This window comes from Amblyomma americanum, chromosome 7 (genome assembly GCF_052857255.1).
Source record: "Amblyomma americanum isolate KBUSLIRL-KWMA chromosome 7, ASM5285725v1, whole genome shotgun sequence".
Taxonomy (NCBI): Eukaryota; Metazoa; Arthropoda; class Arachnida; order Ixodida; family Ixodidae; genus Amblyomma; species Amblyomma americanum.
This window is the reverse complement of record NC_135503.1, coordinates 27,155,808-27,183,413: the sequence shown is the minus strand read 5'-3', so window position 1 is coordinate 27,183,413 and position 27,606 is coordinate 27,155,808. Positions and strand designations below refer to the sequence as shown.

The following is a 27,606-nucleotide window of genomic DNA, read 5'->3' as shown; positions in this document are numbered from 1 at the left end:
TGGCCACTGGCCTTCTGACGGAGCTTTCCCTGGCTGTGCCTCACCTGGAAGGTGTCAGGTAAGGGTAGCGTCGGTGCCGAAGCACCCTTTTCTTTCAAGTGCAGTCTGCACGCCCCTCCTCGAGTTCCAATTGCTGTGTCCGAGCAGAGCTATAAAGTAACACTTTGAGATCGTCACGGCCATCCGATTCTGGCGTGAATTAGCAGTATGTATCCGCCTAACGCTGCCACAGCTCGACAGTGACAGTGTCCACAGAATTGTTAGGAATTGCGATGGGGTTCCAATTATGCTTGCTGCTGTGAGCTTGAGGGCGTGACGTGAGGCTCCGGCAAGTTTAAACAGTGCCGAACACACCAGTTTTCTTGTATATCGCAAGAATTATAGGCAAACTCTCCTAATATCTCGTAGTCGTCATCCGCCCGAGATGACTTTATCGTTACCGCACCAATTCATTACTTATTGGTCACATGAGTCACATGCGTCATGTTACTGATTGGGTAATCATTGCCCATTTGACCCAGGTACTTCCTCTTCTTACATTTTTTACATGCTCCATATGCGTGCAGCTGTAACAAAAAGCTGGCACACCACGCCAACACCCCTTCAGCTTTGGAGTTTTTCCCTCGGGCGTGTATTCATAAAAATGGCCTGAATAAAATAGGCAAGCATTTGATTCAGAGGACTCTTCAGCAGTCATGCAGGTATTCTGTAAACAGGGTGTGGACGAGGCCTATGTAAAGGTGCTGGAAAATGAATATCGGGACCGTATAGCGACCATAGTTGTCACGTGGAACGTGGTGAAATCCCAAAAAGCAAGGATGTCAGTCACGTAGGCACAATTTGTACACTACTTCAGTTCACCATATTTTTACTAGAGATATTTAGAGAACAGATATGGGAAGAGCTAGGGACAAAAGATGATGGAGACTACTTATGTAATCTGCGTTTATCTGATGACAATTCCCTGCAATATAACCCAGATGACAAATTGCAGAGGATCATTGATGCCTTAAAAAGATAACACATAATGATGGGGTCTAAAGATAGACATGAACAAAACTAAAGTAATATTCCCCAGTCTGTGGATTGAACAACAGTTTACAATAGGCGGTGAAGCATTGGAAGCGGTAAGCAAATACGTCTACTTAAGGCAGGCAGTGACCCCGGATGGGGACTACGAGAAATAATTAGGAGAATAAGAATAGGGCTGGAATGCCTTCGACAGATACTCTCAGATTCTGAATACAATTTACCGGTATCCCTCAAGGTCAAATTATGTAACACCTGTGTCTTGCCATTTAATATATGAGGCAGAAGTTAGTAGCTAATGAAATATTATGTTGAAAACAGAGCAGCGAGATGCGAAAACAGAATAATTGATGAGACATAATCAGACAGGCAAGTAGGAGAGTGGTGCAGGAAACACAGGTGGATTAATGATATTTTAGCTGAAATTAAAACAAATTGGCATTCGCAGAGCATGTAACACGTAGAGAACGTAGCCGAAGGCCTCTTCAGGAAGATAACGGAGTGGATACCAACGCAAGGCAAACGTAGCCGTTTGGGGCAAAGAGTCAGGAGGGCGGATGATGTTAACAAATCTGCTGAGATAAGATAGCTGCAGCTGGCGTAAGGCATTGTTTTTTGGAGGTCAGCGGGAAAACTCTTTGTCTTCCATTGAACGTAGGTAAGCGGATGCTGTTGGTCATTCAGATTAGGGTATGTATCTGTGATTTTTCCTGAAAACATCACCTATGCCATAATACGTGTCATAATATGTGTCATAATATGTGTCAAATACGTGGCTTGAATTATTCTTGTGGCAAGAATTCTATTTGTGACCATGCTGTACTCTGAGTTCGGATTATTTCTTATTTCCTCCTGCAAAAGTGCGCCAGTGGTCTTACTTAACTGATAGGCGTACTTCATTACTTCAAACAAATTTACATCAAGTGCTTCTTCTTCTTGTCATATTATGCACTTCGTGAAAGAAGTGACCCCCGCCAACCTCCACCTCCCAAGTGGAGGCTACGGCGTTCTGATCCTGAGTTGAAAATCGCAGCATCGAATCTCGGCCGTCGTTTATGCATTTCGATGCAGGCGACATTTAAAAAATAATCCCACGTGCTCTGTGATCACAATAGATATCAATGGCCCTCCAGTGGTCGAAATTCATCAGCTACACTCTGCTGCTGCGCGGCTCATAACCAAGGCATTAAGCCCGCATTGCCTTGCCGTATACCATGCAACCGCAGGACCGATGAATCCGGCAAGCTTACGTATACCCTCTCTGGGCAAACCTTATCTCACACATGAGACCCCGAAAAGTCACATTCCGGCCCATACCAAATAGCCCACTACCTACATGGTAGACTTCTGACGAGTCCTTGGGAAAAGAAAACAATTCCATCGGGTAATCGCACGAGCCACGAAAATTGCTCTCACAAGCCATTCCTCCAAGACCATCCCAGTGCAGCAAGGGCTACCACATGGACGAGATTCTACTGCTTTGCAGCATGTGCAACAGCAGTTTGGCAATTTTCTAGAAGCGGTTTCTCTTAGCATTTCATAATCTGACAGCACACCGCGCTTGGTTTAAGACTGAGCTCGCACTTTATGCTTCCAGCACGCACCCAAAGTTACCGAGAACTGCTTGAGCGGCAAATAAACGCCATGCATCATGCTCTACCGGCATGGTAACAAGAAGGTCATGACGTTTATTATTGGAAAGTGTCTCGATGTTTCACGCCTTTCCATTTCTCAGACTGGTGGAAGCTGCTGGACAACGCTTCAATGTTACCACCAGAACTGCTCCTGCTTCGGATGAAGCTGGGGACCACCCGATGGAGGGACAGCAACAGCGCTCCGGAAACGGTATGTCAGTCTTGCCAGCCAAATCCATCGCTTTGGTTCCTTTGCTTTTGCTCCAAATACATGTAATTTATTAATTAAATAGTGAAACATATGTGAACTCACAATTATAGCCATGCATCAATGCATGTATTATAACAGCAGGCGACCAAGCAGGCCAACAAGCAAGAGCGGTTCGTAATGTAGAATTTGCAATGCGACAGAATGATCCTTCCAGGCAATGCTATCATTTGCGGGTGTACATTTCATTGGGGCGATAGCTGAAAAGATCAGGCGGAAAAGAAAGTGTTATCAGATAAAGTAAGTCGGGATGTCGTCTGTCCTGTATGTTTTATTCCTTGCTTCACCTAGTTCCACGCGATTTTGCGCTGTTTATTTGACGCTGAATCAGTACCAAGCTCTCAGCCCTCCACCCTTCTTAGTTAAGCTTCGAGATTTGACTCATTCATTCTGTTCTTGAAACCCGAATGGAACTGAGTGCAGTCGAAGTGATAAACCGCACATGTGTGCGCTCACAAGTTCAGCGCTGATGAAGCGGGATCTTTTACTGCAGAACAACTCAGCAACACTCGTGCTCCGTTAATACGACCCCCATTAATATGGACGACTCGAATTATGGACAACATTTCTCAAGACCAAACTTTACGCCTCGTTAATATGGAAACGCGCTGGCCGGACAATGGAGAGGGTGAAAATGCACGGAGCCCGTTAAGACCCATCTATTTTTGTCCCGTTACTATGAACAGCGATGAGAACAAAATCCGGAGTGCCTCTGCCATATGTTTCGTCTTTTGTATTTTTAGTGCTAAACACTGTCTAAAGACAATGCTAAATTGAAAATGTAATAATGTGTGTGTGGCTTTATGCTTACAGCGGCAGGGTGCCCAGTCGACACCCTTCATCATTCACCGCCTTGAATGACTGCTGCGAATAAAATTTTCTATTGCGCTATGTTGAAAACCGCATTCGTCGACTGTCAACCTAGCGAGTACAGAATTCTTGGGATGTGAACAGTCGAAGTAGGAGATACTTCATTAGACCAAGAGGCGCTATCGCGGATCTCACAGACCACTAGGCGCTTCGACCGCGCTCCTACCTGCGCGGCATGAATTAAAAAATATTGTACCTGAAGCTTCCAAGATAGTCCTATTTTCTCTTCACTGCTCGCCACTATGTATAGAACCCGTCCGTAATCACAAAGAGTTTTTTCTTAATATTTAATTTCATTTTCTTCATGATTCGTTATTACGGATGACTCGCTTTTTGGACACTTTTTCTCGGGAACCAAAGTGTTCATATTAACGAAGCACATGTTATTCAGGAAACATGATCGTTATTTCTGAACGAATATTCTGACGAGGAGCGCGGTTTACTGAAGTCCAAAGAAGCAGATATATAAGGACACTACGTAGCTGGTGTCGTGCATACAAAGATTCTAGTTTTGTGATCCGTGGGACCATCAACCCAAATAAAAAAATTATAACATTGTCTCGCGGATAACTTGTTTTGGTCTTGTTTCTTTTCGGGGTAGAGCTTTAATTTTACTTTTTACCAAGGGTGGAAAAGCGCTTAAATGTTAGCTCAATAGTTGGGAACAATGCTCGTCTTGCTGACTCCTTTGTAAGCTTTCCAAGATTAGCGACGGAAATTTGTCACCCTGATTTTCATCTTCCGTAACGATATCTCCTCTGGGCCAGGTGCCCACACGGAGAACTTCCCGTCTAAACTTTCTGCTAAGGTTTCCCGGTGTCAGGTACGCGGCGTCAAGCGGGATAACTACATCATTTGGGAAAACATGTCTTCGCAGGGACAGTCCTGTCTGGGCCTGGTTCCAGCTGCCATCAAGACTCAGACTGCGCGCCTACCTTGGTCTGTCTGGCGTCGGACACCTGCTCATGCCCAGAGCATGCGCCCGTGCTGCTCCGCAACCAAGAACTCTTCGCATGTGCCATGCGTGCGTGGGCTTTGGAGAAATTTTACATATAGTACTACCACAGCTACGTAGACTAAATTGCTTCGTTTTACTTTAGGCAAAACTTTTGTTTGAGAAGTAGCCACCGCGAAAACTTTTTGTTGCTAATTTTGTTTTTGTTTTCGTAATAATCGTAATTCACAAGGGTAGAAACTTGGGCGAGTCGGTAATGGTGATCCATGGTATGTGAGGGTAGCGCTAAACGGGTCAAGGGACAAAGAAAGATGCACACAACACAGGTGCTCCATTGTGTGAGTCTTTCTGCTGCGTTGTGTGCGTCTTTCTTTGTCCCTTGTCCCGTTTTGCGCTACCCTCACACACCATGTAATAATGGTATTTAAATTTCCCAAAGCATATTAGGTTTAGTCCGTTAGGGGAGCACAGTTTATCTTAGAGAAAGTAAAACTCAGGTGGGAGGAAGGAAGTCTTGTGTGGAGTTGAGATTAGAATATTTGCTGGGACAAGGTGGACACGCATGGTGCTAAACCGGAAATCTGTAGGAGACGCTTTTTTCCTGCATTGAATGTAAGCGAATGATTGTGGTGATGATAAATGGTTCCCAGCGAGGGATAAAGCTGTATGCCTTAGGGCAGTTCATGCAGGTCGCAGAATATATTACCAACTTTCTTTGTAGAGAAAATACATTTGCTTGGCGCGAACACACAAGAAGGATGTCCTCTGCGACTAGCACTTTACTTATTTTTACGAGTCGTAACCATTTTTTTACCGAATTTTAATGTTTCAGCTGATTGCGTTGTCCGCGTTTACTAGTCTACCAGTTGCACTCATACGGCGGGTGTTTCGTGAACAAAGGCAGTTTGCTGGCCACACCTTCCCATCCTCGTCTACTCTGGTTGCAGCATGTGATAGCCACAGGCGGCTATATTTTGCCTGAACCTAATTCTGCGGTTTCCCTATAGGTGCGCTCCTGAATAGAGGTCGTATTTGTAACGGTATTGCTTAAAGAGACATTAAGAATAATTTCATCCATTTCTTTTTCTTAATTAAAACCACTTCTATGACTCTTCCTGGGTGCGTCGATGATCACGTTTGTTTTCTAGCAAAAGGTGCAGTTTTATTTTTGAAGCAATTCGTGGCGTAGCGTGTAGTCTAGGATCAGACCACACAAACTGTGTTCATACCCAGCAATTCTGGATAAAAAAAGTTTTGAACGGGAAACAGTTTTTGAAAGCAATTTTTTCATATAATGCGAGAAATCAGTATATCCTCATATCACCCGACGGCAGTTTTGCATTTTTTTCTATTCCCGTTTTTTCTATCGTCAAAAGCGTTCCCGATTGGTTTTCTAAGGCAGTCTTAACTGTTTGATACGATCGCTGGAAACACTTTATAAGAAAGATTTTGCTGCATATCAGAATAATAGACCATTACCTTCAATATTTCAATAAGAGTGTCTTACAATTTTTTAATTTTCAAATTTTTTTGCCCGACAAAGTTGAACTTGGACGTGCCACAGTTTACTCGCAAAATCGCACCATGGTGGCGACACCTGTGTGTGTTTTGTAGCGATAGGTACATTGCGGTAGCATTTCGAGCCTTCATCGTGGCAGCGCCGCCACCCTGTGGCTGCGCCGCCACGGTGTCACGTGGTTGGTCACCTCACCAAGTTCCACTCGGCCAGCTGTAGCTATCGCGTCACTCCAGGTTTAACCAGAGCTAAACCACCGACATTTTTTTATCATTTTCCAGCTTACGAAAGACGATCATTTCAAACGAAAGTAGCGCCTTTGTTGTTAGAATGCGACATTCTGTCGATACAGGTACCCTTCAATTTGTCTTTAATTTCTCCTCAGGCTGCAATTTCTGGTCACCTCTTAGCGCACTAACGAGGCTAACGCTTAGGGCAATTTACAGGCATGCTGAAGGCTGTCAAGAGCAATGCATTAGGACTATGCGCGCCGTATCAACTTCTTTTTGCCAAGCAATTTTTACACATGCGCTACTGTGTCTGGGTCAAAAAGAGTGGATACAATTAAGAATTAAAGAGAAAAAGAACGTCTGGAATTGTATCACCACAGTAAGCGCTAGATTAATAATGAGGTAGTGAATCTGCGAATTCTTCATTTTTTTTTTAAATCTGCGGTTCGCAAAGGCGCACGAAAATCTTTGCAGATGAGTGGCACTACATTTTGAAGCGATAGCTTTAAGGGTCCCGTTATCCAGAAAATGCGGCGGTGTTTGTAGTGGCTCTGAGCGAAAGATACGGATTGGTCGAAAAGGTGGCTATGGCACGTGTGAAGCGATGGATTTGAAAAGTGAAGTAAAACTCTAGTTTGGGCGAGTTGGTTCATGTTGAAAGAAAAACTGGTAATGGCGCAAGAAACGGGGACACAGAAGGCACACAAAAGACAGGACTGACGCCAACTCGAGACTGGCACGTTGAGACGGCAATCAGGTTGAGACACGTAATGGCAGGTTCGGTGCGGAAGCTTCGAAAGAGGAAAGGGCCCATTGTAGGAGAAATATGGTCAAGTAAAACTCTAGTTTGGGCGAGTTGGTTCATGTTGAAAGAAAAACTGGTAATGGCGCAAGAAACGGGGACACAGAAGGCACACAAAAGACAGGACTGACGCCAACTGGGGACTGGCACGTTGAGACGGCAATCAGGTTGAGACACGTAATGGCAGGTTCGGTGCGGAAGCTTCGAAAGAGGAAAGGGCCCATTGTAGGAGAAATATGGTCAAGTAAAACTCTAGTTTGGGCGAGTTGGTTCATGTTGAAAGAAAAACTGGTAATGGCGCAAGAAACGGGGATACAGAAGGCACACAAAAGACAGGACTGACGCCAACTCGAGACTGGCACGTTGAGACGGCAATCAGGTTGAGACACGTAATGGCAGGTTCGGTGCGGAAGCTTCGAAAGAGGAAAGGGCCCATTGTAGGAGAAATATGGTCAAGTAAAACTCTAGTTTGGGCGAGTTGGTTCATGTTGAAAGAAAAACTGGTAATGGCGCAAGAAACGGGGACACAGAAGGCACACAAAAGACAGGACTGACGCCAACTCGAGACTGGCACGTTGAGACGGCAATCAGGTTGAGACACGTAATGGCAGGTTCGGTGCGGAAGCTTCGAAAGAGGAAAGGGCCCATTGTAGGAGAAATATGGTCAAGTAAAACTCTAGTTTGGGCGAGTTGGTTCATGTTGAAAGAAAAACTTTCCTCTTTCGAAGCTTCCGCACCGAACCTGCCATTACGTGTCTCAACCTGATTGCCGTCTCAACGTGCCAGTCTCGAGTTGGCGTCAGTCCTGTCTTTTGTGTGCCTTCTTTGTCCCCGTTTCTTGCGCCATTACCAGTTTTTCTTGAAAAGTGAATAAAACATTATAAAGCTGGTGATTTTAGAATGTCGCAACATGACTAAAACGTCATTACGGCTTATAAGTGTAAAAGGAAATGAACTGTGTTGACGAGGAAATTGGCATTACTAGTCGGGAATCTAACCACTGACACATTACCCGTATGCTACGCCGTATGCTGTCCGTATGGCATGCCGTATGCCTGCCACGCTACCCGTAGGCACACTATTCGTATGTCACGCAGGAACGTTTTCTTTATTACATGGAAGTACAACAAGACTAACAGGCTTCTAGCCTTACTTAACAAGGCCGCATCCCGCGAACCCGTCATACATAGTCACACCATCATGCTGCTGTCAGTTCACCCGTACATGAAAATGCGGGAAGACACACACATGCATTGAGCAAAGGCAGCCAGACAGAAGGTCGATCTTGCGCAGCATATACCCCCCACAGCAAAGCACACTGCTCTCCGAACACTGAACTAATACTTCGAAAAGTGGGGCGCTTTAAGTGACAGGCCTGCGTGGCGATCTATCATGCGGCTCTTCCACAGGCTAAACAGTCCCACGAGCACAAAAAGATCACGTGGGACCTTGGAACATTCTACTGTAGGCGAAAATCGTATAGTGTAAAGCGTAATTTAAATGTTATTTTTGACTGCCAGTTGAAGAATGTCCACAAAAACACGGCACCACGAGAAAACACGATAAAACACGAAAAAATAATCAACAAATGTAATAACAGCACAACAACAAACAGATCTTGTCTCTGGCACAGGTTTTCATGTGCTGCAACCCCGGGCAGTGCCACACTTATCGTTCCACTGATTGGACAGTGCCGTACGGTTCCAAAGCTTCTAAATTCCGGCAATGTTTCATGTGGCGCAAGAGCCCGAGTAGCTTCAAATTTATGCTCCTGGTTTCCGGATCAAATTCCATGCATTTCAGCCCTTTCACGCGTAGCTCTACCGAGTCAAGGAGCGTCTGTTTTGATACGCTATTCTTACAAGTCACCATCCAAGCATGGCTCATTTGATATTTTCCAATGCAAACCATATCACAAAGGTCCATAACACGGGCAAGGGTGCCCCTGAAGTCAGGAGTTCTGTACGGACAGCCATTTAGGTCACCATGCAAAAGTACAACGTTGAGCACAACATTAATGTACGGGAGATAAAGCACGACAATCTTGCAAGTGTCCATGATGATTCCTCAAGTTGCAGGACCTCGGCCACCGGCCGATGCTTTGTTACCATCTAGGAGCATTATGAGTAGGTGGTCGTTCTGAACAACGTAGGCCACGCAGGAACGTTCGTGCGGCTTGGTTAAAGGGGATCTTTATATCTGGGTCGCGTGGCCTTCCACATAAGATGTAAACAGGATCCACGTCTGCGTGGGCAAGAGGAGCCGCTGCCGGCAGCCATTAACGCTATCGCATAATACCCTCAAGGACGAAAGGCTTAAGTGAGTGTTCCCCAAATTTTTGCCGCTACCGAAGTGCAGCCGCTGTGGCCGGGAATCAAACCAGCGACGACGTGTTCAGAAGCAGAATGTTTTATTATCTGACAAATGTCTCGGGTGAAAAATTGGCAGTGGCTTAACTTGGCTAACCCTGGAATCCTGCGAAAAGCAACGGCGCTTGCTAAACGTCTGAGGCTCGTCCATGGCAGCTCCGCTACACGCTCGCGAAAGCCGTTCTATATATGCCCACGCGATCACGTGGCTATGATGTGGTATCACACGGTCTTACGACACCCCCATCGGATGTCATCACGCGGCTTCACATCACCCCATCGGTTGTTCTTAAGATCAAAGGTCAAGGGTCAACCCAAATGTCGTCAAAGGTCAACCCAAAGGTGACCCAATGTCAAAGATCGAAAGTCAGAGGTCAACTAAAGGTCATGGGCCAAGGCCAGGCATCAAGGGTTCGACACCATAAATACTACATATGGTCATACACGACTAACACGGTTGGGCGGAAGGTCGATCAAAGTCATTCTCCAGCCTACGCGACGACTACTTTACCTAGCGTAGTGCTGCTTTTCGCTTCAAGAACCCGTCTTCGCAGACCATGATTCCCAGCATCATTTTCTGTTGCAGCACGTCGCCTGAAGGAATCGTGCCTGGCTGACAGCGAGTGTAACCACGACAATGAGCACGCGCGATGCCTGGATTTTGTTTGCCTTTGTCCAGCACACTTCTACACCTCCGCGGACAGCTCACTATGCCTTCCCGGTAAGTGGAGAGCACAAAGACGTCACGACTGGCATGAGGCTGTTAGCTGAGTGTTCATTGCAGCTGTCTCTCTGAATAACGTGACTCACTTTGAAGTCCGTCACCGCAGACTATTAGCTCCGCGCAGCGTCTTTCATAAATCGTTTATCGAAGGTGCTTGCGTCTCATAACAGGAAATTCTGAAACGCAAGCGCGTTTTTACGCACAGTTCGAATGAGGTGAATGATAATCCAGGTAAAATATTTGTTTGCTTCCGCTACTGCAACAAAAATGCATATCTGATAACACGGAGTGTCCGCTTGACACACAAAAAAGTGCGTAACCTAGCCTCTCTTAATGAGCGATCTTTTTGAGAACAGTGCTGACTAGAGCTAGGTTGTCTTTTCTATCAATTCGTCAATTTTGTTGCGCGTGGAGAAAATGCATTTAGGGTGTGGAAATATAAAATTTGAGTATTATTTCTACTTAATTTACGGAGGTACACTTCCAATGCCAAATATATCGGCGTCGGAATATTAGCATGCCTTGCAAGCACTTAGCTTCTTGAGTATTTTCTCTTGAAGCAATTTTTTTTAACTTTGTAGAGCTTTGAAGCTTCTTTGCCGAATAGTTACAATGTTTTCTCTTCTTTTCGGCCTACTAGACTCCGCGACATGGCAGCCCCTGCGCGCAGTCATGTTCCCGGCAGTACTGCTCATATTGGCATTCGTCATCCTCGGTGTCTTCGGCTACAAGAGGTGCGCTAGAGGTTCTCCAGGATGCGTTCGATGGTACTGACACGCAAAAAAAAAAAACTATTTTCTCAAGCACAACTTATGTTCCCTCGTAACGTGTTCGCTACGAGATCTCTAAAAGCCGAGACAAAGAAGCCAACGCACAACCCTTCCTTTTAGACTGTGAAACATTTTGGACCTGAAGTTATCCGCGAAGTGCTTTTGCTTCTTTACTTTATATAATGAAAAATGTAAATTACAAACAAGCCCTGATATGAGGAGCGGCCAGTTTAAAATTATTGTGCTTATCTGGAGCCGTACTGAAAATTGGCATGCACTTTTTTTGTTGCGTTTTCTTAGAAGCACCGCTGGGGTCTCTTTTGAATGCTGTGAATGAATGTGTAGCTATGTTTCTTTTAAAGAACTTTTGGCTGAAGGTTGCTGAAGCCCATATTTGCTAACGCCACCACAAGTTAATTAATGCAAGGATAAGAAATGAGGCTCGGCTTTCAAGGAGTTGCTTATCTCATTTTGTCGTCGTTAGGCTATTCCTCGCTCCAATACGGCCAAGCGCTGTATTAAACCCAGTGTCGTGTAGTTTTTGTCCGTCAGCTCATAATGGGACGCCTTTCATGCACAGATAGTCGCACCAGATCAGGCGTATTGCTAGGACCACGGTAGCCTATTAGCTGACCACATTTGACTACATTTGCTCTTCCACTTGGCTTGTCCATAAAACACTCATGGTTTGGTTCTTCGTAGAAATACCGTGCAGTATTAGGGAGATGGTACAGAAGAACTCAGAATCCAAGATCAACCAAAAACATTTGTATCGACGGGCATAGAATAACTTTTATCGCGTATTGTCCTAAACTGTTCTCAACCGACTCTCTCTTTGTTGCAGGCTAAACGCTCCCAACAATGACAAGGCGGCGCTTCAGAAAGACTGCTCACCTACAACAAAGGACCACAGCTCCCATTGTTTCAACAGCATCCGCAAATGGATGAAAGGGCCTCGAATTTCAAGGCTGTGGCCCTATTCGCGCCCCTTCGCAGATAACGAATCTCTACAAGAGTGTTATTTCCCCGAGTTCTGGCAAGACGAGCTGGAGAAAATTGCGTTACGAAATAGTTTTCACCGTGGTAGTGTCGGCGACTCAACCCGATTAGAGCTTGCTTCGCAGTGTGCGACTTTTGACCCCACTAATGCACAGTCGCCGTTTACGCGGTCGCCTCTCCAACTTGCTTCGCAAGAGTTCGAACCTGCGCTTTCCGATGGCCGAGCTCTCTACCGCAGCGCGCCTGCAGGCGGAACCGGAAATTCAAAACGTATTTTCAAGTCCAGAGCACGACCTTTCACTGTTCTGAAGTCAGCGAATACGTTTCGGAGCGCGCATCAACGAACAAATTTCACCGCTGCAACTTCCTCAGTAAGCTCTCGTTTCAACGTTAGCAATCCATCTTTTTTCCCGGACAATAGAGTCACCAACCTGCGCGACACTGTTCAGCAAGAAACTACAAGTAAGCGAGCTAGTGTTCCAGAGTGCGAAAGGAATTGGACAGTAGATGGCTGCGAAATGAGTGCCCAACATTACGAAAGATTTTCCGGTAAGTGCAAGTCGGAGACTTTGCTGAGGCCCACCATCAACCGACTACGCCGCGCCATGTCCGAAAATCGAAGTCCGACGATGACCGTCGTGAAGAAGCGCGCTGTGAGTTTCTCCAAGGGCTACCACTCTCCAGTAGCGCCCATTCAAAGACGCACGGAATCATGTGCGGACAGTCCCGAGAACAGCGTCGAACGAGGCGTTGCCTCGAAGGCACGAACTCACAGGCCGCAAAACTGGCTCCTTGCCAAGTTTCTGAGAAAACGGTTCGGTCGAAGGATCAGGTCGTGCGAAACGACTGCCATGTACGACGGGGCATCCCGTGATACGACTAAGGCAACCGTGATCAACAGCAAACAGGATGGTTCGACGAAAGAGAACCGGAAGACACCATCGATACCAAGCAGGTGGCCGCCTAGCGGCGTAGCGATGCACTTTCACCGGCTACCCTTTGACCACGGTTTCGAATCGACTGCACCGGAGTCTCCGACAGCCCAACTGTCCACGTCCGCTGCTCAGTACGAGGCTGCGCCCAGTGGTTCCTCGTGCAGCAGTAACAGCGCGTGTTACTTCAACCCTGGCTTCCTGGGAGATTCGCCCGAGAATACCGTTGGCGGCGCTGACTACCGTGATCCGCAGCTGAGCACACCACTTCGCTTCCACAGCGGGCCACACACTCCAGATTCTGCGCTAGCTGCCGCAATGTTGCGTGCCGAGAGGCGGGTGAAAGGTAGCTCTTTCTAGGCTTTGTTTACCTACTGTGACAGGCTACAGCCCTTCCTCACTCACTGCACACGAAAATGTATGTAGTTGACAGGACAGGAGACCCCGCCTCCTCGACCCTTGAACCATTGCACCACTACAACACTACTCCGTATTGCATTGTGGATCTCTGTCATCACTTGTGACGGCTATACGCACGTTACGTTGTGAGTGGTGAATCAATTAGTCACCTCCTGTAAGCAGAGGCCATCCTTTCCTTGTCTTGTTTCAGAAGGCTATGCGTTGTAGTCAAATTATTATGGGACCTTTGAAAATTTTCCTTGACTGGACACTTGGTTAAGAGCTGCTATAAAACGCTACTAATGACAGAATCCAACTCTGTTACTGCGTCTGTACGCAGCTAAATGGAACCATAGGCCCATATTCCTGAAATCTTACTGAAGTGTTTTTTCATGAAATAAGTTTTTACGCTCATTTCTTTCATTTGGTTAATACTTTATTTCATTTATTTATTTATTTATTTATTTATTTATTTATTTATTTATTTATTTATTTATTTATTTATTTATTTATTTATTTATTTATTTATTTATTTATACTGCAATCCCAGGAAGGGATTTTCGCAGGGTGAGCATACAGAAAATAGGTAAGTACAAATATTAAGAAAAAAAAGTACAAAGGCCACAAATTAATAATAAGCAACAAAACACAACAGCAAAAATGAAAGGCTCAATGACGTAACACAACAAAAAAGTACACTAAGGTTTGGGGCATATAAATACACTACTATCAAGTCGTCAGTGAATATGGTCAACAGGGAATTAATTAAATGAAGAAAGAGCACCAAAACGATCACAATATTAAATTCAGTTCAAAAATGGGAACCGGGAATGCATGACAGAGGACATTATTGTGCACTGAGGTTGCCGATTAATGATGTTACAGATAGCTGTAAGACTTCGTCGTTAGTAAGTTGATTCCACTCCGTTACTGTTCGCGGAAAAAAAGAATATTTAAAGCAGTTATTACGCTGGGTGAAAGGGGTGATTGTAAGATTGTGACGTTGTCTTGTAGAATAACCTGAAGAGAAAGATATTAGTCCATCCATCCAGACGCCTACGAACACTTTTTTTATTCTCTTGAATTTGAGGAAACACAAAAATTCGAAAGCACTCATAGACACTCTTGGGTGAACTGTTGGAAGTAGGCGAAAATACCTACTATTACTTAGAGCAACATTCAGAGATTTGAGGAGTTCCCGAGTTCTCCTTGTAATGGGGATTGGTATCGAAAACTTGTTTCTAAGCAGCAGCTACACCGGTAGCAATGGACTGGCGATTAAACCGACATTAGGAGCTCATTTCTTCTGTTTGGTTAATAAAAACTTATATTCATTCACTGCCTTTGTATGTAGGTGTCCCTAGGCAGATAACACGCCATTTTGACCTGCGATAACACGCCATTTTGACCTGCGACGTTAGAATTAGACAGGTCTGTACAAGCGGAAATGGCGACCGCCGTCAAGTGTGGCTCGTGACGAGTATACTACCTCGGGCATACAACGAACTCTAGAAGACATTTTTACCTGAGCGGGATTATGGCCAGCGTCGATGAGCGGCCGAGCGGCGACACCACCGCGCATGCACAGAACGCAGAGGGCCAGCGGATTTACGGCGCTGCGCGCTCGCTCGTCTGGTCGTCCTAGCGGAGCGAGCGAGCGTCGTCAGCGTCGTTGCAGGGCCCAACATGGCGGCTTCCTGCGCAAACCCTGGCGCGTTGCTATCATTGTGCACGGACGCGGCGCAAGCACGGTTATTATTATTATTATTATTATTATTATTATTATTATTATTATTATTATTATTATTATTATTATTATTATTATTATTATTACTGGTTTTGGGGGAAAGGAAATGGCGCACTATCGGTCGCACATCTCGGCGGACACCTGAACCGCGCCGTAAGGGAAGGGATAAAGGAGGGAGTGAAAGAAGAAAGGAAGAGAGAGGTGCCATAGTGGAGGGCTCCGGAATAATTTCGACCACCTGGGGATCTTTAACGTGCACTGACATCGCACAGCACACGGGCGCTTTAGCGTTTCGCCTCCATCGAAATGCAGCCGCCGCGGTCGGGTTCGAACCCGGGAACTCCGGATCACACTAATCTGCGAAACGCGCGCCTAAAAAAAGCTGGTTGGTGGCGTTGGCCTTCGACTTGACTTGACGATCTGGCAAACTTGTTTTCTAAGCCGATATCCTTTCTATTAGATGCAAAGCACCACTGTCGTTAAACTGTGTACCGGAAACAAACAACAAATTAGGCAGAGACGCTTAATACTGCTTTGGTGTGAGAATGCGAAAACATTAAAGTGCTGAGTCATGCTACGTTGCAGGATGACTGAGTCACGACTATTACTACGAGGCGTGACTACGTATACGTGAGCTTGTGAGCAAATGTATATGCGAACTTTAATCAGCAATAACATAATCAGCACCAACAGAATATGCCAACGCATTCAAACGATCCACCGAGGATTGCCTAAGAGTTTTGTGTCATTAAAAGGGAGGATGACTGTGGGACCGCTCTTCCTGGGCTCGACTCCGACAACTTCTGCTCTCCTGATGGTAGTATTTAAGAATATGAGAGTTGTGTGTGGCTCTGTAGGGAGTGCGTCGTTGAGGTGCCGGTTCACCGCAGTCGAACGCCGCAGTTTCCTACTCTTGCTTTTGCTCAAAGCAAAAGGCTTTGCTCCTTCACGCAGGCGAAGGTGGTGCTCTCTCTGCAGCTTGCCAAGTCCTTGAAACAGTGAAGGAAGTTCGATCGGGATACTTCTGACACCATGTTGAGTTGGGGAAAGCAGGGCCAGCGACCGGTTTATTGTCCGGGCAGGCGAACACTGGCCCGGATACAGAAGGAGCTCGTGCGATGCGCACAGCGTGCCTCACGCGATCGCGCAGCTATGCGCGCTCTCGGCCTTGCCACTTGCAGTGGCTAGGCTACTATATTCTACAACACAACCAACAACACACCGCAGTCGAGCGCAGCAGTTTCCTACTTTTGCACCTGCAAACCGAATGACTTACTTGCGCAAGCCTTGCTATTTTCAGGGCAGCACTATGTAAAGTTGAAAAAAATGAAAATTGGTTTTCAGGAAAGGAAATGACCCGCCGCGGTGGCTCAGTGGTTAGGGCGCTCGACTACTGATCCGGAGTTCCCGGGTTCGAACCCGACCGCGGCGGCTGCGTTTTTATGGAGGAAAAACGCTAAGGCGCCCGTGTGCTGTGCGATGTCAGTGCACGTTAAAGATCCCCAGGTGGTCGAAATTATTCCGGAGTCCTCCACTACGGCACCTCTCTCTTCCTTTCTTCTTTCACTCCCTCCTTTATCCCTTCCCTTACGGCGCGGTTCAGGTGTCCAAAGATATATGAGATAGATACTGTGCCATTTCCTTTCCACCTAAAACCAATTATTATTATTATTATTATTATTATTATTATTATTATTATTATTATTATTATTATTATTATTATTATTATTATTATTATTATTATTATTATTATTATTAAAGGAAATGACGCAGTATCTGTCTCACATCTCGGCGGACACCCGAAACACGCCGTAAGGGAAGGAATAAAAGAGGGAGTGATAGAAGGAAGGAAGAAAGAGGAGCCGTAGTGGAGGGCTTCGGAATAATTTCGACCACCTGGGGATTTTTAACGTGCACTGACATCGCACAGCACACGGGCGCCTTTTGCGTTTCGCCTCCATCAAAACGCTGCCGCCGTGGTCGGATTCGAACCCGGGTACTCCGGCTCAGTAGATGAGTGCCTAGCCACTGAACCACCGCGGCGGGTAATAACTTTGTTCACTGGACCAACGTTTTGCAGTAGAAGTTCAGACAAAAATTTTGCTCTCTGAACTAAGTTTTGCTTTGCCTTTATAGCAGCGATGATGGCACTCGCTTCACCTCATCGGTGAGCGATGGCCAGTAGGAGACAACATTACCGCTGAGTACACAAGTGTGAACGTTGGCAACCAATTATTTATATTCAAGGCCAAAGCTTGGAATTGGTCGGCCTTCATGCCTTTCGGCTGTAAGCGTGTATTGATTCTTTGAGTTTCGTCTTTAGCAGTAAAAACGGCAGCTAAACAGCATGCGCTTTTGACTTCTCCACGAAGTGTCGATCAAAAATCTCATCATTTTGATTTTCAAATTGACGAAAGAAGTATAAGACCTCAATACCAATCTGATTGATTTGAGGCCCCTGACCAATCACTTCCAACCATAATATTGTATCACTCAGGCAAAGTGAACTCCGTGTCCAGCATTTCTGCTTTTTCATTGTCTCTATAAACAACTTCTCCACTTATCTTGCTCTTTTCAACGTATTTGCAAAGACTGCTGATCGTTTTGAGTCAACTTCATCGATAATAGTAATAACAACCGGAGATGAAAATTTAATGGGATCTTCCTCGTTGCATTAATGATAAATTTCTGCACTACCATGGGTGAATCCCTCGCACTCTGCGATTTCCTGACTGACACTCAAGACGAAGAAAAAAAAACTGTCGAAAAACAACCAGCCGACAACGACGAAAAAAAGAGCTGAGGCTGTCTTCGCGATGCGCTGCTGTCTGGCCGTCGTAGCGATTGGCGCTGTCCTATTGAGGCCACCCGTGCAGTGCCTCCCGCAGCTGGAAACCGTCAGGTGAGACTGCGGCATCCCATAAGAGCGGTCATGTACGTAACTAAGAGTAGGACTCAGTGACTCATTTTGTTTAAGCAGCCTACGCCGCAATGCATTTGGGACTAACTAGCGAAGACTAACATTTCAAATAGCAGCGTCTTGAACACAGCAGTGACTTATCAAACACTGAGTGACCCAATGTACTGGGTAATCAGGCAAGTGGCGTCATAAGTTCTCTTAGCTGGTTGCAAACCAAAGGTGAAGAATTTAGTAGGATTATTTTTGCACATTTCGCCTCTAATTATCCAACGCCACCTATAGCTTTCAAAACGTTGCAAATTTTGAGGGAAACTATTTTAGTAAAAAATCTGCGGGTCCGGGTTCCATAGGTATTTCGTTGGAGAGAAGAGCTGGTGCGTGCTATTGCCCGAACGTAAATGCATATGTGAACACGAGAAGTAAGGATGCAGACCACGCATTGTCCATTCTTGTGTCATTTAGCTTTGTCATCAAATATTTTTTACGTTTTTGTAGTAAAACGCCTGTGCTCCAATTTCAAGCAAGCTTTCCACAGGTGCAGTTTTCTGACGTGTTCAGGGCCTTGCTTACTTTATGTAACAGACGGATTTTCGGTGGCAGGAATTTGGAGGGATTTAGGGGTCTAGGGGACTTCTCTGCTTCAGGAAGAATAGTTCGTTCCCATTCTCGCATTTTATTTGCAGGCCTAAATATAAAGCTGTGCGTGAGGCTGACCAGGGTGTCTGGCTAGTGAGGAATGTTGACATTCTACTAACTTTCATTGGAGAATCTGTATGGTAACTCTTTTTGTGTAAAGCAGAAATGCTGCTTTCGGACCTTCCCTGATATTGTAAGCATCACTCATCGAATGCCTGATTGAGCTCCAACATACGTAGCCTGTTTGTCGCTTGGCAGGCCCCATACTGCTGCCGCTCACAAGAGGCATGGCTGTTTATTTTCTATTCTTGGGAGAAAAAAATGGCAATGTCTACGGTAACTCGAACAACTTGCTTTCCCGCAGTCCCGATGTGGAACCTGAGGAACACACATCTACCCTCGAAGAGGCTGACTCAACAGAGGATGATGAGGCCATGGAACAGCCGAGTACGCTCCACGTCACCAACGGTAGGTTACAAACATACGCACTCATTGTGCGCCTGTTTCCCATTTCACTGTTGCTGCGAGCCCCGACTGTTATGCCACTCCGATCAAAGAATTATCGGGTACTTCCGTCTGCAGTAGTGATTAAATGATATCAGCAATACTTACTTCGGCACTGGTAACCCATGGATACAATTAATGTTGTCTCATAATAAAATAACGTAACATCATATCGAACATTCCACGTGTAAGCCCGATTACTATCAGCTCGATGCGCAGAGAGCAAAATAAAATGAGACCGTAGCGCCTAGCGTACCCAACAGTACTGACCAAAAGCATTTTTGAGCGGTAAACCGTTTATGAACGCGATTTTTCATGCACTGTTATATTTGAATATAACAGTCAATATATCCGCGGATCACACATAGGCAGTCTTGCATTTTTTTTAATTAACGATTGGGCTATCTTCAAAACTGTTCTCTAATGGTTAATGGCATCTTAACTGTTCGATGCGATCGATGGAAAAAACTTTAAAAAAAGTTTTCGCTACATGTCAGAAGAATGGATCATTACCTTCAATATTTTCATAACAGTATCTTACAATTTTCCAATCTTTTTTTTCATTTTTTCATTTTTTTCAGAGAATGTTGCACATGTATGCAATGCAAGAGTAGAAATAATATTTAACTACGACCAATTTGCGCACCTAAAGCACATTATTAATCTTAAATTTTTCACACTCCGTGCATTGCTTTCTTCGTCGTTTCAAAACAAGCAAACCTGATTCCAGAATAGCACCGCAGCATTCACATGATATGACATACAACAACGGCAACCATGCGCATGGTTGAACATCTCTAAGTACAGGTTCATCCGGCCCCGCTCTGGAAAGCCGACCAGAGAGAGAGTGATTATCACGCTGGCAACATGTTCTACATCCCACAAAGCGTAGACTTCATCATTGTACATTGGCGCAGGAACAAGCACGTTGGGGCCGGGTTCACCTTGTCGTCGACGAACCGACTGTGGGGGCGACATGGTCTGCCTTGCGTCGGGAACTTGTGGCTGCTCAGAGCTCTCGCCTGTTCTGGTCTCCGACGCGGAAGACTTCGCCTGCGTGTCACGTGCGTTAGCCTGCCTACCTGATAATTAGCGCGTGACAGCAGATTAGAGTCGTTCAAGTTATTAGCTAACTTGTAAGAATTCAGTTCAATTTATTGTTTTTGCTCCCTGCCTTCCGATAATACTGCAACAATGAAGTTCTCTCACCTTCGCAGCACAAAGCTTACATGTTTGAGAATCACTAAAGTAAGTGATCATCTGATGCGGCTGCTTTTCTGATCAGTAAATAAGTCTGGCCTTATCGATCGTTATTTATCCGCCAGTTAGCACCATATTTGACGGCACATATGGTCATACCTATCACCAGCGACAATGTCTCACAGCGTCTTTTCGAGACTCAGACAGTCGAAATTAATCTAAAATCCTCTACTAAGCGTCATTCTGCGTCCACGTATAGATTGGGGTCGTTCAACATATACGATCACCTCTGTCATAGCATAAGAGAGTTTTAGTGTAGGGGCAATAATGCTATATTAACTCGAAAAAATGAGCCAAATGATAAAATTTGTGTTGTGTATACTTATATATATATATATATATATATATATATATATATATATATATATATATATATATATATATATATATATATATATATATATATATATATATATATATATATATATATAGCGTCGCCACCAAAGTTTAAATATTGCTTATCAGTAGAAAAGCTTCTCTTGCTCTCATTAACTGAAAGCTGAAATAATTTGAAGTGGATTTCTATATAGCGACCCCAGCACGTTCGTGCAATCTTTTTTTTTTTTGTTCTCCTCAGTTGGAGCCGTTATGGAGCCATCACATATGAGATTCTTAGCTAGGATGCACTTGGCCTTTTGATGCTGTCTGTTTCCGTGCTACTCCTGTTGTCTTGCTTCAGCATGTGTATTCTTTTTTGTATCCTTGGCCGCCATAGTTCCTGGTTATCTCTAAATCTGGGTAATTTATATCCAGCTTGGAGCAAACTAGATGAGCTCACTGCCTGGCGTTCGCAACAGTCGTCGGGCAGTAGTGTGCGTATCTACGAAAGAACAAAGCACGTGGACGTTTAAGCTTTCCCCGAAGTCCTTTCAGTTAGCCTCAGAGCATTTGCTTTGGCTGCACTAGGTAGTGAAGAGCTAATGCGCACAGCAAGTTGTCGGTTTTGGTGACTGTGTGGAGCATGGGTTCCTTTAGGAGGCTTTCTGCTGAGGCTTTCGTCCGTGGTGTATGTACACTCTCTGTCAAAAATATACAGCCCAAGAGAGTTGCTTCCAAGCCGTGTAGCGGTGCTCTTAAGCACAATTTACAGTCGGGAGGGTTGAGGACTTAAATTCCTTCCGCCTTCAGGAGATTAGGTTCCCTGAATATACAAGGAGAGCCGCGCAGCAGGGCTCAGAAGCAGCACACCCCTTGGGCTGTATACTTTCGACAAAGACTGTACACACAGGAAGAGATCACGTGTGCTGCCTTGCGCATTGCGGCACCTGGAACACAACCCTCAGGTAATCCGTCTTCGAGTAAGAAGGGGAAATACTGAGCATGACGAGGGCCTATATTTGAGCATGAAACAAGGTCTTCACTTGCTAGAGCTATGTTCCACTTTCTGTAATAAAAATGCTTCCCTCAGTCACACTCCTGACTTATTCCTTTCTGCAGCACGACGCCTGAAGGAGCCGTGCCTGATACACGCCCAGTGCAGCCACAGCAACAAGCGCGCACTCTGCCTGAGCTCTGTATGCAGCTGCCCATCGCGATTCCGCGCCAGCAGCGACAGGTCGGAGTGCCTTCCCGGTGAGTGATGTTGTTTATATATCGACGCTATTATGTCCACTGAAACAGTTTGTAATATATTAATGAAACTCTATTCCAGGCATGTGTTTATACATATCTGTTTAGCATGGAACTTTGCCATTTGAACTGGAATGCCCTTCCACGTGAGCCGCCACGGTGGCTTAGCGGTTATGGCGCTCGGCTGCCGGCCCGGAAGACGCGGGTTCGATTTTGGCCGCGGCGGTCGAATTTCGATGAAGGCGAAATTCTAGAGGCCCGTGTACTGTGCGATGTCAGTGCACGTTAAAGAACCCCAGGTGGTCGAAATTTCCGGAGCCCTTCACTACGGTGTCCTTTATAGCCTGAGTCGCTTTGGGACGTAAAACCCCATTAAACCAAACCTTCCACGTGAACTATGGAATTCTGTATCGGGAACACGATTCGACTGCTTTAAGTGCAACTCTTTTTTTTTTAAGCTCCTGTGCAGGTTCAGCTTCATCTCAAGTACGATACCGCTGCTACTAATTGAAATTTTGCACCGATAGACGCTTTCCCCTTCTGTGCTAGGGGTTAATTGAAAATTGTGCCGTTTGATACAGGTTGTTGCAGGTATGCGTAAGAAAAGCTGCTTTCAGACTTGCACAGTGTCTCCAAGCTGCCTGCAGCAACCGCCAGAAGAATAAATCGTCCCTATGGGATTTAATCCTACGAGATTACGAGCGCGCTTAAAACCTTGCCTGTATATTTTTCCAACAGCGTTTCAGAACCAGGGCAGAGAACGACAGGGGTTATACACACGGCGCTGAACTTTCTGGTGGTGTCTAATGTTCGCTTTTCACGTGCTCTCCATGTAAACGCTCCTCAAATACTGTTAGCTTTTCGAAGTTGACCGTCGAAGAAGCGCGTTTTAAAGGTATGGATTTGCAGGTATTAGTGCTCTGTCGATAACGATTTCTCAACAGAACGGATGACAGCCTTAGCCGCTTATTTGCTATATAATACAATAAAACACAGTATAAACGGATGGAAACATTTCTCAACATTCTACCAAGAAACTCGTACTCCATCAGGTAGAAATGCAAAAAGCCACTATTAATGTGCTAATATGAGTATGGGGGAAAGAGTATCTTCGCTTATATTGATTTCTGCAGAGGCTCTGACGTTTAACCTGCTGAGCTTGGACATGTTGCCGGCAGTCCTGCTCATACTAGGGTTTGCCATCCTTGGAATACTCAGCTATCGAAGGTAAGCCGCGCACTGCCCACAATGATGTGTTTTGAACATTTCCATGTTTGAAAGTTTTTGACACAAGTAGATGTTTGAAATAAAGTGTAACCAGAACAGCCGCAGCTTCAATACCTTAAAGAAACTGACGCGCCTTTTCCTGCTGCACTAGATATCTGGGCTTAATTAGAGAAATGCACTATGTTTGTTATTGTTTGTAGTTGCACAAAGGTACCGGGAAAAAAACTCTGAGAAGTTGAAATGCAGTAACACATAGCGCGACGTTTGGTATATCTATTCTGATCTACATCTGGACAACGCAGCGAGCCATGGAAAGAAAAATGTTAGGTGTAACGTTAAAAGACCGGAAGCGTGCAGAGTGGGTGAGGGAACATACGCGGTTTAATGAGATCCTAGTCGAAATCGAGAGGAAAAAATGGGCTTGGGCAGGGCATGTGATGCGAAGGCAGGATAACCGCTGTTCCTTAAGGGTAACGGAGTGGATTCCAAGAGAAGTCAAGCGTAGCAGGGAGCATCCACCCACCTAACCCACCGGTTAGGTGCGTGGATGAGATTAAGAAGTTTGCATGCATAGGGTGGACGCAACTGGCAAAGGGCGGGGTTAATTGGAGAGACATGGGAGACTCCTTTGTCCGGCAGTGGGTGTAGTCAAGCTGATGATGATGATGATGATTTCCCAGCCAATCTCTTTACGTTATCAGTCGCCAATAAAAGCAACAAAAACTCTCTTCTCGTAAAAAGAGACACTGGTTGCATTGAATGCGAACCTTGCAGTTCGTTCCATTGAACGTTGCTCAAAAGCGTCCAAGATACGAAATCTTTAAACACTACGCGCACATGGAAAGTATTAGTAACGTTTATTTGATATTAGTTTGACATTATTTATTGCCCGTTATTTGTGTGGGAGTCGTCCTGGTAGGACGAACATTCCGTTGCAACAAGACATTCTCCCATCCAGCGCATTGTTCTCGCAAATGCAGAAGTGCAAGATGCCGGGCTAGTTGGTAATCTATGATGAAAAAACAGCGCAAGGAACGAGAGCGCCTGTGTCTGTGTTTTCTTCCTTCGTGTTTTCGTCTCGTTCCTTGCGCTTTTTTTTCGTCTCGCAAATGCCCCTGCTGAAACCTGGCGTCAATCGACTAAAGATAGGCTAATACTAGCACTGCACTTCACTTCTACTCTATCTGTTGAATTTGTTTTCAATGCAGTTTATATCTTATAAACGTACACAAAAATGTTTAATGGTCAGTTGGTCAAAATTTTGTTTAATTAGAGATTGACTAGTGATAGGCATCAGATTACAACATAAGTTAGACGTTCAGTTTTCAAATCCCAAAAATTAAATGAAGCTAATATCAAATGGTAGCGTTTCTAAAGTTCAGCAAGCAGTGCGTTAGAATATGGCATCAGTATTGTGTAGAATAGAGAAAAATACCGTACAGGTATACCGCACAGGTATGCTGCAACTAAATGTATTTTTGTACAGAGGATTAACTTAACCTCTTAACCCTTCTGCAGGCTCTACAAGACACCTGCAGACAAGGCCCGGGATCTCCAGGATCTGTCCTTTTCATTAGGCAATACCTGTGGCCCTGCCTACGGCATGTGTTTGGACAAGACAGTAGATTTGTCTCATGAGAGCGGCTCCGACGTTGATATCTCATCTCGCTCCGCGTGGAGTCGCCTGCACTCTTTCGCTGAGAACACTACACTGGGTCTTAGCGCTACCAAACGCTGCTGCCAGTGGCCACTGCCCGATTCGAACGCTTCTTGCACAATGACCCACGAAGAGGAGCTGGCAAAATCCCCTTGTGTCTCCTTTCCCAAGCACAGGGGCACGAGGCGCCAAATAAGCAGCTCATGTTTACCCCAACCTTCCGTCGTAACCGGCCGGCTTGCATCTCGCAGTTCATCTGAACTCGCAAGTGAACAGACTGTGCCATCAGCTTACTCGCCTCCCACATCAACGCAGAAGAGCGGACACCCTATCCCTAAGAAAAGAACCAGAGTACAGACTCTGTCAACCAGCACGCTTATGCCGCCTCGCCGCGCGCATAGACGCAGTAATTCTAATTTTCCTTCTGGGTCGTCGACCCCTGGCACGTTCGCTTACAGAAACCCACAGGGCTTCTGGAAGGGGGGAATGTCTAGTCTCCATGAAACGGATGCGGAAGCGAATACTGAGGAGCCTGAAAACGCTTCGACATTATTTATAATGCCGCCCAGCTCTGCTAGCTTCACCGCAAGCGAGCTTCGAGCTTCAGCTCCTAAAAAGTTTGCGTCCGAGAAACTCGAAGTCACACCTCTCAAGCAAATGCGGCGCGCAGTGTCCGAGCTTGGCGGGAAATTGGCGGCTGTTCCGGAGGAATGCACTGAAGATTCGTCATGCGGTTGCCCGGGCTGTCCAAATGTGCATTTCTGTGCGCCCACCGACGAATCGTTGAGCACTTTCGGATGGGACACCGAGTCCTGCATGAAGTTTTTCGCTGACGAAGACTCCCACAACGAGGCCATGAGATCTCTACTCACTTGCAGCCAGCCAACGTGGCCATGCCAGCGCGTCGTTTGGAAGGGCCCCGACCGCAGGGCCAGGACTTGCGAAGCGTTCGCTTTCCACCACGCTCGAGTGGGGTCGAAGCAAGTGAAGAGGCCCAGGCAGCCCTGGAGTCTCATGGAAAGCCGCAGTCGCAGTCCAGCAAGCGGAGACTTCTCTAGCTGGTGCCAGCTTCGCGAAGCTATGACTGACAGCACGGCTTTAAGTGCAGCGCAGTGCGACACCCCATGGGCATCGGTGTCGTACGTCCAGTCAATGGCGTCGAGCAGTCCTTGCCCCCACAGCAGCTGTGAACCACAACTCAGAGGGTCTGCTAACTGCGGAATGTCGCCAGTGGGTCGCAGCGCCACTCAGGAGGTATGGCCCCGGTGGCGCGGCGGTGCACAGACTCCTGACTCGGCCTTCGGAGAAAATGCTGCCATGTTTTGGGAACACATCCCTAGCGGCGGCTCTGAAGATACGGTCTCACTGACGCCCACCCTCTCCACCGACCTGCCGCTCAGCTTGTGCTCCCTGCACAGCTGCCGCACTGAGTGCTCCTGTTACTTACAACGATCGAGCAGCGATAATTAAATGGTCCGACAAGTCAAAGTTTGTTTTGATCCTCACGAATATGAAGTGCGCATCATCGTCGATGTTGTGCATCACACCGCCCAATTGACGATACATCTACAAGCCATGCCCATTCTAAGGCATTCTCATTGCATTGTAGGACAATGCGCTTTTGAAAATTAATGTGGATCTCTAATTTCATGGCAACACAGTTCAAATCGGGGACTTAGTTCGCTCTCAGATACACTTCCTGATCTAGAAAAATGGATTGTTCGCAACGTGGCGTGGGTACATTAACGGTGCGCGAGCTGGAAAAAAATACTGGCAAAAGAAGAAAGCTTCTCGCTTTAGTTTGCCGCGCATATGTGCGGACGGCCTTTCTTACAATTTTCTTTGATGCCATCTTGAGTTGAGGAAATATGGCTGCACAGGAACCAGCAGCTAAATGGAAGTTTTAACACCAGTTAATGTTGTTATAAATGTTTATTTTGCAACACCATCGTGAAATGGAGTTCATCTGTTTGTTACACTTACCTATGCTTATTTCCGGTAGCTAAATGAGATATATAACAAAATAAAAGCAGGGCCGGCCGCTTAAAGACGTTCTGTAAAGGCCATGAAACCCTCTTATTGACTCAGTCTTTGTAAAAGCGCACAATTCATGCCGTATTGAGCGTAAAGGATGGTATTGTTTCACACAGGCGTCATCTAAACTCGCTATTTCGAGCCGTAGGGAGTGTGTTAGCATATGCTAAGTTTTGATAAACCAAAATTTCAGCGATCATCTTTATCACTAGCGGTTGTGCACCAACAATGATATGCTGCCAAGAGAGAGCTCATAAATTGGCGCTTAAACAGGAAAAGCAACGACCTTCGTTTCGAAATTAGTATTCGGCCGAAGTTTCTGGTAGATTTTCAAATTTTCCGTAGTTTTCAAACCACGCAAAACATTTCTCGCTGTCAAGCGCACTGAACAGCTACTTCGCAATAATAAGTTCTTGAAATGTTGTGTGAATAAAGTATTCTTAGCGAAGCTGGACGAGCCAAAGTTATCGCGAACTGAAACAATTTCTTTGTTCGCCGTGCATGTCAAAATAAAACAAAACTCGTTTCATTATTTTTTCTTGAACATCTGTGGGC

At 45.7% G+C, this 27,606-nt stretch overlaps 1 protein-coding gene across 5 annotated transcripts; it reads left to right on the top strand.

Annotated features, from left to right (window-relative positions):
• The first annotated feature begins 1,802 nt into the window (after positions 1-1,802).
• Positions 1,803-26,777, top strand: LOC144098722 (uncharacterized). Of its 5 annotated transcripts, XR_013307231.1 has the most exons (10): positions 1,803-2,874; positions 4,679-4,825; positions 10,260-10,394; positions 11,038-11,131; positions 12,012-13,444; positions 19,165-19,268; positions 20,222-20,368; positions 22,002-22,136; positions 23,267-23,360; positions 24,879-26,777. XR_013307231.1 is itself a non-coding variant. In XM_077631556.1 (8 exons), the coding sequence occupies exons 1-8, from the start codon at positions 2,739-2,741 to the stop codon at positions 22,011-22,013; spliced, it is 2,241 nt and encodes a 746-aa protein (XP_077487682.1). In that variant the 5' UTR covers positions 1,803-2,738; the 3' UTR covers positions 22,014-22,136. The 5 variants fall into 5 exon arrangements, 4 of the variants coding, with proteins under 4 accessions (XP_077487682.1, XP_077487684.1, XP_077487685.1 ...); XM_077631556.1 differs by lacking the exons at positions 23,267-23,360; positions 24,879-26,777 and having other exon boundaries at positions 11,038-11,164; XM_077631558.1 differs by lacking the exons at positions 4,679-4,825; positions 23,267-23,360; positions 24,879-26,777 and having other exon boundaries at positions 11,038-11,164.
• The last annotated feature ends 829 nt before the right edge of the window (positions 26,778-27,606 follow it).

What these genes read in the sequence shown, in the direction of transcription:
- LOC144098722 (XM_077631556.1), top strand. Translation starts at nt 2,739, where the DNA reads ATGTTTCACGCCTTTCCATTTCTCAGACTGGTGGAAGCTGCTGGACAA. An exon ending in GCAACAGCGCTCCGGAAACG is followed by an intron (nt 2,875 to 4,678) that starts GTATGTCAGTCT and finishes ATGTCTTCGCAG; the next exon opens with GGACAGTCCTGTCTGGGCCT. An exon ending in ACTCTTCGCATGTGCCATGC is followed by an intron (nt 4,826 to 10,259) that starts GTGCGTGGGCTT and finishes TTTCTGTTGCAG; the next exon opens with CACGTCGCCTGAAGGAATCG.